This window comes from Antechinus flavipes, chromosome 4, assembly GCF_016432865.1.
Source record: "Antechinus flavipes isolate AdamAnt ecotype Samford, QLD, Australia chromosome 4, AdamAnt_v2, whole genome shotgun sequence".
NCBI classification, from domain to species: domain Eukaryota; kingdom Metazoa; phylum Chordata; class Mammalia; order Dasyuromorphia; family Dasyuridae; genus Antechinus; species Antechinus flavipes.
In genome coordinates this window covers 370,591,248-370,604,128 of record NC_067401.1, presented here as the reverse complement: position 1 = coordinate 370,604,128, position 12,881 = coordinate 370,591,248, and the positions used below count along the sequence as shown (strand labels likewise).

The 12,881-nt window shown below is 33.5% G+C and overlaps 1 protein-coding gene across 1 annotated transcript in view; it reads right to left on the bottom strand.

Annotated features, from left to right (window-relative positions):
* Positions 1-12,881, bottom strand: part of USH2A (usherin) — a 998,601-nt gene that overhangs the window by 192,859 nt on the left and 792,861 nt on the right. The window contains exons 50-51 of the mRNA XM_051996749.1: positions 7,146-7,369; positions 550-760 (exon numbers count right to left, since the gene is read on the bottom strand). Of these exons, the coding sequence (XP_051852709.1) occupies positions 550-760; positions 7,146-7,369 (435 nt within the window). The remainder of the gene's footprint in view (positions 1-549; positions 761-7,145; positions 7,370-12,881) is intronic.

Sequence of the window (12,881 nt, the reverse complement as noted above, 5' to 3'; positions counted from 1 at the left end):
TGGTCAGAACTAATCTTTCTTCCCTTTGACTTTATCAGGTACCCCATATCAATTTCTGTAAGGCATGGGTTATGTGTTACTTTATATTATTTTTACATGAATCAAATCTACTATGCTCTTCTAGGGATGGAAGATATCTTCTCTTCTTTTATCTTTGTTGCCCCCTTAAACATCATTTCCTAACTCTCAGCATCTAGCCTAGTCATCTACACACAGCAGTGATAATACAATGGTAATAATGAAGGGAGGAATCTAAATGGGTGGTCCTAGGTGAGTCACAACCATTCTAAGCCTTAGTTTTCTCACCCCCCAAAACAGAGATAATCAATACAAACAATCTCCTAGAGTTGTTGTGGAGGAAGTACTTTGTAAGCATATAGTATTATTTTTAAAATAAGTGTTTGTTGAGATGAATTTATTGAATAGGCTTGACCTTCCAGAAACCATCAAAGAATAATTGTTTAAGAAAACAGGAGGGTAAAAATATATTTTAACTTAACATTTTATTTTGTGTCCTATTTTTGAGGCAGGCTATCCTTTTGCTATTACCTGTAAATGAATAGGTGCTTCTATTCCCAGTGTAGACAACTTCTTCAGCTGATGGACACATGTCTTCATGTGTCAGATTTTTGGAAGTCTGGTGAGGATTTCTTACCAAAGCACAGACATGGCTGGTAAGATTGAAGTCACACTTGCCACAATATGCTGCATGTTTCATTGAAGTGGGGCAGAGGGAAGCAAGCCTGCATTCTTTGGTTTCCTAAGGCAAACAAAAGGTATGTTGAGAAGGGGAATGAGGTGAAGAGATTATTAAACTTAATTTAGATGTACATAACTATTAATTCCAAATGAAAGTGTGTATTATAATTTTGAATGATCATCTCTAAATTAATTTTTTAAAATGAGAAAGATCATATTATTTCACCATTCTAGTTTTGAAGGAAAAAAAGAATATCCTTTTAGGATATTCTACTTTCCGATGTTGGTGAGGTAGCTGGAACAAAAAGTTAATGACCATACAGACTTACAAAACCTTTATTAATCATTTGTTTTATATCAACTACATATTCCAAATGATAAATTGTTGTTCTATCATTTTTCAGTCATGTACCAATCTTTGTTACCCCTTTTGGAGTTTTCCTGGCAAATACTGGAGTGGCTTGCCTTTTCTTCGCCAGCCCATTTTACAGATGAGGAAATTGAGGCAAAAAGAGTTAAGTGGTAAATCTCTAAGGCTGGATTTGAATTCAGGAAAATGAGTCTTACTGATTAGATCTGACACTCTATTGTGCTCATATACTAATTACACATAAATGATAAATTAGCAAATTATTAAATATATGATCCTATTATAAGAAAAAAATAGGAAGAGGAAAGTTTGGCAAAACTAGCATTCATGTTGGAAACAACAGCAATCACTACTGAAAATTATATGAAGTATTCCAAAACTGGAATCCCTTGCCCTACAAAGAAGCCATTACAATAGAGGTGGGGAAAGTCTGGGTCATGAGCATAAAAGGCCAGCAAAATCGTTTGCTAAGACAACTGTAGATGATAATGAGCTGAAAGTTAGGTACAACAAGTTCATACTGTTTAAGTTCTACAAGTTGACAATTTTTATGGTTCCTGAATGAGAGTATAACTATCTGCCTTTAGCAGAAAAAAAAGGTTCCTCTGCATTTCAGGGTCTTTCTCCTTTCAGTTCAAGTTTGATCATTATATTTTACAACATTGTACTGATTATTTTCCAATAATATGATTGTAGTAATTGTACAGACTATTTTCTTGGTTCTCCTTACATCAGTTTGTATTGGTTCACAAAAAAGGCTTTCTATGAAATATTCATCTTAGTAATTGTCTTTTACATTTATGTTCTACAACTTGTTTAATCATTCTAATTTTAGTTTTATATGTTTCTATAGTTATCAATATAGCTTGGATATCAGATCCCTTAAAAATGATGAAGATATTTGAAACAAAGATTTTCTTTTTTAGGAGACTACCTCCCCTTTTATCCTGGATGCATTATCTCATCAATCTTATGAAATAAAAATTATCTATTTTATTCTTTGTTATTACTTCTATCTTATTTGTTGGGAAAAAACTGCATCCCATATTTACCAATTATCCCCAAATTTATCCATATGAATGAATTTTATAAATAAAACAAATACATATATGTGCACGTACATATATGGATATATTTATATGCATATATACATGCATATATCTACATATATATATATAAATATGTAAAACCTGCATTCTTTGGTTTGTAGTATATATATATATATATATATATATATATATATATATATATATATATATTATATATATATATATATATATATATATATATACACATAAATGTATAAATATACTTATATAAAATTACCAGGCCTCCTTATCACAAAAATGATTCCTGGAGGATTACTGCCTGATCTCAAAACTGAGTATCATAAATAGAAACTTTAACCCATTCAATTTCCAACCTCAGGTAACCTAGTGGCCCCCAGACCCTGAAAGGTAAACGAGTGTAGATAGAGATACATCATATTGAATTTTAGCCTTACTGATCCTACTGTTCTTTAGAAGCTTGATATAATTATCTTTTAAGTACATTTTTGTTTTATTGCTTGACTGGATAGATAGATATTTTGTTAATTGGGTACTTCACATTTTTTGGCACATAATCTATTTCTTTATAAATCTCAGGATTTTTTTTTTAGATAGATAGATAACTGCTCCCTTTCTTTTTTCTTTTTTCTTGGATTTCTCCAGCTCTGAGGAACATTAAAGACTTCTCTCATATTGCTACCAGCTATGTTTAGCAAAATTTGATTAATTTTTATTTTGTGAATTTATGTTATCCCATTCAACAGATATGTTTAATACTGAGTTTGTTGTCTATGGTTCCTTAAAGCAAAATACAATTTTCTTGTTTTGCTCCATTAATATTGTGAATTTTATTTTTGATAGTATGGTGGTAACTCTTTGCTTTTTTTTGGATTCACCTGATGCATAATAATTTTGTTCTAGCCTCTCACTTTAATTATAACTATATGATCTTTAGGGAATTTAAATGTTTCATGAGCTAATACTCTAATAATAATTACTTACATCCATTTACCTGAAAAGTGTGGCACAGAGGACAAAGTGGTAGATTTTAATTCAGAGGATGGTTTGTACATTATCTCTCTTTCACTAATAAGCTGTATGATCTCAGGCAAATCTTTTTAGCTTTCTGGGCCTCAGTTTTTCCACTTATAAAATTAGGAAGTTGTACCTGATGACCAATGGGATCTTTTCCAATTAATCAATCAGTAAGTATTTGTTAAGTACATGTACTGTGCTCAGCATTGAAAATATAAAGAAAAAACTCAAAGTCACTGATCTCAAGGAGCATATATTCTATCAGGGGAAATAAATGATGGTAACAAAACATGAATGCACATATATGTATATATATATACATATATGTAATCTATGAATGTTATTATATAAGAATTGCTACTAACCTATGAAAAATTGCAAATGGCAATTAAATGTCCATTTAATTAAGTAATTACTACCACATATATGGATAGGGTTCTATTTTAAAGTAGACTGAAGGACATGAAGATCTAGCATCAGGAGAGGCTTCATGTTCAGCTCTAAGATTCTTTTGCTAAGATGGATATTGATAGGTCCTATTTTAAGAAATCTTCACATATTAAAATCCAGATTTATAGATTATTTATATTACAAATATATTTACCTCAATCTGTGTTATAGTTACATAGGTATAGAACTGGAGCCTATCTACTAAAATCTCTTCCTTTTACAGATGAATGAATTGAGAACTAAGCTGCTTTGCTTAAATATTGAACTTTTCTTGTATACTTAAGACAAAATTTGCTTTTTAAAGCAAAAAAAAAAAAAACTTCTCGGGAAGATCTCTATTACACATCCAGGTATTTTTAGTCTCTTTCAAAAATAGCTTTTTTTCCCTAAATACATGCAAAGATAGTTTTCAACATTCACCTTTGCAAAACTCTGTGTCTATGGGAGGACAGCAAACAATTCAATACAAGTTACACATGTGCAGTTCTTCTAAATAAATTTCCAAATTTGTAATGCTGTACAAGAAAAATCAGATCAAAAGGGAGGAAAACACAAGAAAGAAAACAAAAAACAATAATGACCAAAAAAGGTGAAAATACTATATTTTGATCCACATTCAGTATCCAAAATTCTCTCTCTCTGGATCCTGCCCAGGTATTCAGGGCAAAATAGTAAGGAACTATTTCCAAAGAGAGGGCATAAACTCATTTCCCACCTACTTTTCTCCTCTTCCCCCCCCACCTCTGCCATAAATATGGTCTTTAGCTCTATTGGAAGGTTCATGGCTTAGATGATCAACAAGCTAAGCATTCTAATCTCAAAGCCATTAGAACTCAAACTTTATACAAGGAGTTTCAAAGAGCTGATGTGGCACTAATAGAAACTGCCCTGTTGGTGAGGAAAGGAAATAGCATAGCGTGGACTAGTTGTGTCAAATTCAAATAGAAATGGATCCCTGTGAATCATTCATTGATTTGGAAGACTACAAATTAACATCATCTATGATATATTGATTTGTTATTTGCTTCATTAAATATTTCACAATTACATTTCAATTTGGTTTGAGAGTTGTGTGACTGAGAATTTGATGCTTCTGGTCTGAATCCTGGAAATAGGCTTTTTTTTTACTAGCCCAAAAAACAGAAAATGAGGGGCCAAGACCTTAACAACCTTAATTCCAACCATTCTACAACAAGAAAATAATAGGTTAAAGGGTTAGTGCCTAATGGTTGGGGCAGTTAAATCTCAGCATGCATAATTCTGGGGACCAAAACCCTACCAGTTAAACTAGTTTTGACAAGACATCTCTCAATAGAGAACAAAATAATGTCATATCTTAAAAAGGATTGTGACATTGCCATAGATTTCCTACAAGACCACTATAAAAACTTGAGCACAGATTCTTAATCTATCTTATTATGATATTTGAAGAATGCTGAGGGTAGTACTAACCTAAAACTAAAACCAGAGCTTGGTTCATATAACCAGGACAAGTAGGTTGGTAGGAAATAAAATGTTACAAATAGATGTGGGTTATAACATCTTATGTACCAAACTATAATTTTTTAAAACTTTTTTTTCAAGTATTTTTCATTTTATGGAAAGTTTCTCATACAAAGTCTTCCAATTAACCATCAGTGAGTCAGAAGCATTCATATTCACCAATTTCTTGAAGACAAATATAGAATGGCAAGGAAAATGTTCTGGGTCAAACAGGGGGGAAATGAATTTGTGTAGATCCCACACTATAACATTAAATCTATTATATCACTTATTTTATTCAGTCTTATAATCAAGTCAGATCAATTATAATAACAGCTCACACTTACATAGTGTTTCGTAGTTTGCAAAGTACTTTACATACATTATCTCAATTCCATCTCACAACAACTTTGTTAAGATAATATTAATATTATTCCCATTTTATAATAAAGAAAACTGAGGTTGAAAGAGTTCAAAGGATTTGATAGCAATTAAGTGTCAAATTCAAATTCAGATGATTTTCATTTCAACTTCATCAATCTTATTATATCACCTAGTTACTTATTCAAAATATATAAGAACACAATTTGGGGAGGTGAAGGAAATGACATTATATAGTCCAAAGCTCATTTAACAGATGAGAAAACAGGCCCAGAGAAGTGAAATAATTTGCCTAAAATCACACAGATAGCAGAGTTGGAATTTAAACGTAAGTCCAATGATGCAAAATTCAAATTCAGCCTTCCCAATTCAGTGTTCTTTCTTGTAATTTTGGTCTTCTATATAAATTAATAGTTTCCTTCTTATATTGTAAATTCCATGGTAGCTTTGACTTTGTTATCTTTAGCTCTCCCCCTGGTGTCAAGCTTAGTGACAGATAAGTGACACAATGAAAAGAGTATTAGACTTGGAATCAGGAAGATTCATCTTCCCAAGTTTAAATCTGGCCTCACACACATACTAGCTGTTTGGTTTTGGACAAGTCACTTAACCTGTTTGCCTCATTTTCCTCCTCTGAAAAATGAGTTGGAGAAGGAAATGGCAAACCACTCCAGTATACTTCCCAAGAAAATTCTAAATGGGGTCATGAAGAGTTGGGCATATCTGAAATGACTGAACAACCATCACAGTATCAAGCCCAGGGCTTGGATGGAAACGAATCTATATTATCTTTTGCATACCTTCTGAGGTCTTAGCCTAGAAATTCATTACTCATGAGGATTCCTGGGTGCCCTAGTTGTATGGAATAGTGAATTCCCATTACAAAGCCTGTTCTAGCGACCCAAGGAGTCTGTTGCTTACTCATCCAGCCAGATCTCTCTTGTCTTTGACCAAGGTAAGCATTTTAAAAGTAGTGATCATAAATTACTGGGAAGCATGATAGTCTTTTCATATCTGTGATCCCTTCTTTTAAACATTATGTTACTGAAGTGCTGGGTCAGTTTTAATGCTAACGAACATGACATGGTGGTATGTGGACCATCACAGCACATAAAAATAAATGATTAGACCAATAGCACCTTTCACTCTTTCAGTTGACAGAAACACTGGTCCATTCAGTTTTATCCCAAGGAATATAATACAAATGTAACTAAGTGAATTTATTGGACTGAAGATCTGTCTCAAGATGAAGAAGTGGAACAAATTGGAAGAGGTGGGGGTTAAGGAAGTGTTGGTAGAAGGATATCTTTCTCCAGCAAACCAATGACATAACAGTTTCTGTCCTTCTTCAGATACCCCATGGGGAATTAAATAGTAGTCACACAATGGCAGCAGGCTATTTATGCTGGCCCTTTCAGCATGCAGAGTTTTAGCCTCTGCACTAATCTGAAGTGCTGGGAAAAGCTTTAGAGACACAGCTAATCATTATTAATTCCTTTAGAATTCATTGCAATAACATCAATCATGGTGAACTCATTTGGTATTAATATGGATGTAATGTGAAAATGAATAATGCACACAGGAGTTTTTATATTCCTATTTTAGAAAAATAGTTATGAACAATGTATTTCTCTTTCCATTGTCAAACCAGTGCCTCTGAGAGGTTTTCTATCAATTACCTTCATCATCATTCCAGCTGAAATCTTGTCAGAGCAAACATATTTCAAAGGATTATATCCAACTCCATTACAGCATTCCTGGGTCTCTGGAATAAGTTCAGTTTCACAGCATTTTATTGGCATCGGGTCATTCTTTTTAACATGTGCTTTAGACTCGCCACTGGAAGCTGAGCAGCATATGGTATCTGACATATTCACATAATCCTGCCCACAACAGAACATCTCTGCAACAATAAAACATTATATATGAATATGAAATAAAAAAGAAGAAAACTGAGACTGTAATAAAGTTTAGCATAAAAATGTCAAAGTCAGGCAGTTGCTGAAATGGTGCAATGCTAAAAGTAGCTTTCATCTACAAATGTGCTCAAAAGGTGAATGAAGGACCCTTCTCATGAAATACATGGAGAAAAAATTAACTCAGGAATGCTGCTGAAATTTTTCAGCTCATTCAAACTTCTCTAATTTTCTATAAATAAAAACTCTGAAGCTCTATCAAGGAATCCACCTTAAATGGAATGGCACAATTGAAATTAACTTACTCTAAAAGGCTCACTAAACTACAAAGAAAAAGTCTGGAAATCAGAGATGTAACTAGTGAAATGGAGAGGTGAAAATAATCACCTGAACATACAAGGATTTACTCTTGGCAAAGACAGAAAAGAATGCACAGAATAACAGCTTTAGATAAACTTAACACTAGGGATACAGAGGACTTTAGCAATAACATAACCCTTGAAGCTCAAGAAGCCTACAGTCTAGCAAGAGAGATGGGGTGTATGTATATGAAAAATCTATGACCACATGAGATTTACTAGATTGCTCATTTGACAGAATGAACCAGATAACTCAGTCAAAGAAAGATTTGGCTATTCTTTTTTCCTGAATTGACTGAACTGTGAACTGGCCAAATCAACTGGTTGTTTTTGTGTCATTTAAGCATGATTAAATATTTAAGTAAATAAGAACAGACATGATAGAAACATATCAATAGAGGGCTAGATGAAGCAAGAAATTGAGAAGCCTATGTTCCAAGACATGGGTAGGGGCCTCTCTGACACTTAAAATCTGACATAATTTATAGTCCTACTATATTCGAATTTAGATCAGAAGGATGTGACAACATTAAATTTGATAAATGAGGTATACTTTTCATTGAAATTATTATCATTGTTAATAATATTATATTACAAGCAGAAGCCAAAGTCTCTACTATGTTGGGTTGAAACTACAAAGAATTTGATGGAAAGATATTAACAAGAATCACTCAGTATAAATTGGCTGAGAGAGATTGCATTCTTCTTTGAGGAAGCCCGCGTCCTATCCTCAGAGGGAAGTTGGTCATAGTTCTTAAAGAAGTATTCCCAAAGAAAATTCTATGTATCTTTTATTTTAAAATTTGCTATTTTACCTCTTTTTATGCTTTCATTTCAGAACAACAGCACTCACAGGTTAGACTATGAGTTCTGATTTAGGTCATGTTCAACTGAAAGTTCTCTGAAAGGTTATATCACATAGAACTTTAAAAACACATATGACTGCTTATTAATTACTCATAGAATTAATAAGTTTAGTGTTAAACTGGCTGTTTTTACTTAGGATTCTAGGTGATAATTTTGGTCATTTTAATAAACAAGAAGAATTCTTTACCAGTCACATATAACAGGATTATCTCTGCTTCCTGAGCTTTGATTACAGTAAAAAACAAAACAAAACAAAAAAACATAAGAAAGAAAAAACTACAACCCAATATTTTTCTTCTTTGGACAAGTCTCAGATATCTTCTAATCAGGCATTCAAACACAACCTTGGATTCCCTAACTGTCATTTTCTCCAGCAGTTTTCTTATAACAATACATGTTACTATTTTAAACAGCAATCAAAATGTGAAAACTGGCCTTTCAGAAAGTAGAATACATTTTTCCCTTAAATTACTCTATAGTTTCAACATGTTTTAAGTATAAAATCAAGATGCAGACACTGACCTAATTTGAAACTCATAACCAACCATCTGATAGCTCTGAGGGACTTTTGACAGGCCAACTAAAATTTTGATAATGAACTGTTTTTACACTGGGAAAAAAATGCTTTCTTCCACAAAGGGCTTCATCTTTGTTTAAGGGAATTTAATTTTTCAGCCAAGATTTCACTCACATAACAAGAAGTGACTCTCTTTCTAGTTTCTTTGGTAAACCATTACTTCTTTAATTATTATCAACCTTGTTCCAGTGTGATAAATTGCTAATTACTTAATACCCTAATCAGCGTTCATTCTTTGCACAGATAAACTGTGACAGTGCCATTAATTTAAATAGTAATTTCACTTAATGGCCAGAACGGCACACCAGATTTTTATGCAGCATTTTCTGAGGACTGCATCCATCACTGCAATATTCTGACATAAAGATGTCTGACGTGCACTAACTCACTTAGGGAGAGCAGATGTTGCAGAGCAGAGTTTGGTAGTAATTCCCATAGTGCATCACTTCAGCATGAATGAGCTGCAAATTCAGAGACAGACAATCTTCCGAAACTGCATTGCAATAACTTTTGACCCCTACCTAATTTATCACGTGTAGCACTTGACTCTTGAACTTTGACACTGAGAATGCACAAATTTAAATGTGCCTGAAGACAAACAAAATAGGTCATGTACTATTGATGGATTGATCCATTCTTCCAAAGTCTCTCCATTAAATTTGCAGATAGAAAATCTCTCCGAACAAGTTGTAGATTTTATTTTAGTGATAAGTATTCATTGAATTACTGTTTCATTTTCAGATCAAACAAAATATATTCTCTTTCTTTGAAAGACTTGCAGTATATTGACCACCAATGAGAAAACAGTGTAGAAAAGTATGCCCTACCTCACAAACAATTATTTAATGTCCAGCTCTGAAAGGGAATTTACAAACACAGCTGGCCAATGACTACTAATCTGAAAGAAGAAAAGGGATTTATATATTTATTTTAAGGAGGAATAATAATTATAAAGCATCTACTTCTAATTCCAAGTCAAAACAAAAGAAAACAATCAAAAAATTAAAAGCAAACACAACTAGGATACCAGAAAAGCAATCCCTGGGGAGTTCAGGTATGGCCAAAGAGGTTATAACTATGGCAGTTTAAGCATTGTGAGAAGGGAGAGCCCCCCTAACATGAAAGTCTATCAACCAGAAGTACAATTTCTTGGGGAAAAAAAGAAGAAAAATAGCTGAGACTTTTAGTCTTTCATATTTTGAAAACTGTCCCAAAAATGTATGGAATGATATTCATGCTTGCCTATACCAGTAGATGTCTCTCTGGTCACCACCACCACTACCTCAAGGTATGGGGGCGGGAGGGTGTGGAATGGTAAAAATGCCAAAAAGATATATTACAACCTTTAAAAAAATAGTTATCCATTACAGTTTTCAAAAACTCATTCCCTGACATGAAAATATTCCCAGAAAATATTCTTTCAATATGACTTTTACACAATAGGAGCTCAGTTAGCAACAAATCCTAGCTTGCAAAATCCCCAGGCACCCTCTTATTGTATCCTATACCTTTGTCAAACAATAGGAACTATTTTTCCTGAAGGCACTACTAGACAAGGTAAGAAGTCAAATTCAGAATGATATAGCAATAAAGGAACCCCAGACCTAGTATTTTCAAAATTTGCCATAGAAAGGAGCAGGTAACATATCCTAAATATAAATATATACCATAGCTGGTTTCATATAGCCTATTTAAAAAAAAAAGGTCTGCTTTCCCAACCTTTCTGAATGATAGAAAGGCTACATTTTTTGTTCTTTAATATCAAGAAATGTCAAGTCCATCCAAAACTACTATAATTGGTAGTGCCATGTAAATAAATGTTCAAAGGAAAGAACAATAAAACAGCTTAAATATATATATTCAAAGAAAATGGTTAAGAATACATATACACTGAAATGAAGAACATGACTTTCATCCCCAGATACCTGTATTACACTCCTACACAACTCATCTGCCCAGAGAGAGCACTAAAAACATAAACGCTACCCCAGCACTTCTGTTCCAACAGCATCTGTTAATTCACTCCATTTATAAAATACATATTGACAAAGACAACTGAACTGGGACCAGGGAGATTTGATTTGGTGTGAGAAAGTCAATTCAATGTGATTTTGTTAAAGGGCTCCTGCAGGCAAATAAAAGAGTTTAAGTAATAAAGTACATAAAGAGATGTTTTACGAGCCAGCCTGGTCTCATGGCAGGCACACAATGCCATGCAGTGAGAGAGGGCCTGGCTCAGGAGTACTAGTACTAGATTCACATTTCCACGCAGATGTGGTATGGGCATAGTTAGGAAGAAGAGGGTCACAAAAATTGGGGGGATGTGTCTTTAAGGGGGATGAAGAAAAGATGGAAAAATGAAAAAGCAGCAAGTCTTAACTTGATGGATAACAGAATAAAATGAATCATCACCATGCTTTATTTTAAAAACATGACCCCAGTAATAAAGCAGAAACTCAGTTACAATCAAAACATAGCAGAGACTGCGAGACCAGGTATAGGAAGAGATCTATAGAACCGTTCTGCTAATCATCAGCTAGTGCATGGAGTTCTTTGCAGTTCAGGAATTTGATATTTGTATGTGTATATACACATATGTATATATGTATACATGTGTATATCACTGTTTCAGAAAATTTATTTCCTTTGTAATACTATGTTTCATTTAATACATTTGAAAAAACATTCTAAGAAGGGACTTAAAGGCTTTTCTAGATTGCTAAAGTGATTCATGACACAAAATAAATTAAGAATTCCTCATTTAAAGAAAATACAGAAAACTCTCAGCTTTGTGGTGTGGTGTGAGGGATAATACAGAATATAAAATGATTCCTTTATCTAAAACTATACTTATATTTATAATGTCTAGTTGTATTGTATGATTTGCCCTAATATGTTTTGCTTCTTTTTATTGTCTCCTTGCAATAACATGAAGGAGGTTTTGGTTGATGACAAATATTAATGAACTGGTGACACTTCAGTTTTAGAAAATGGGTAATATTATGGCCATTGTTCTCTGATAGTCCTGTAGGCACCTTGGGGACATCAGCCCTAATTCAAATGTCCACAGAAATAACTAAAGAGAAATTTCTGTGGTGACCACTGGGGTCCAAGTGGTCACATTAGCAGTACTAATTTTTTCCTGGTTTCTTTTAATTGAAAAGAAATAGCTTCCAGAGGACACCGCTAAATTCCTTATTTAACTCTGAGGAGAAGGGAAAGAGCTGAAAGAAAGCCTCTCTTATTCTACTAGTTATCAGAGAGAATGAAGTGTCTCTTGGAAGAGTGGAAGATAAACTCCAAGTATGAAGTAAGTAGTAAAGAAGCTAGGAAAAAGTAAAGAGGAAGTTTCCCCATAACAGAAGATTAGTCAATAGGATTATGTAGCACAGGAAAAGAAAAGAAGAAAACAGATTGTGGGAGTTAAGAAGGAGATATAAGGAATGAAGACTGGAGGATGGAGGAGAGCTGCAGTATCCCTAGAGAAAAGAGTTTTTGTGCTCCAAAAAAATACAACTATGTCATCAAGTAAAACACCATCTAGTAAGATAATGATCTGAAGAAGAAGAGTTAAGAAGCTATAGTTTGTGCCTCCCTGATGAAGGATGATGAGATAATGACTCACCAACCTGACACAAGCAACAGAAGATGTACTGTATTTCCAAACCATAATGAAAATCCTCCTGAGAAATATCA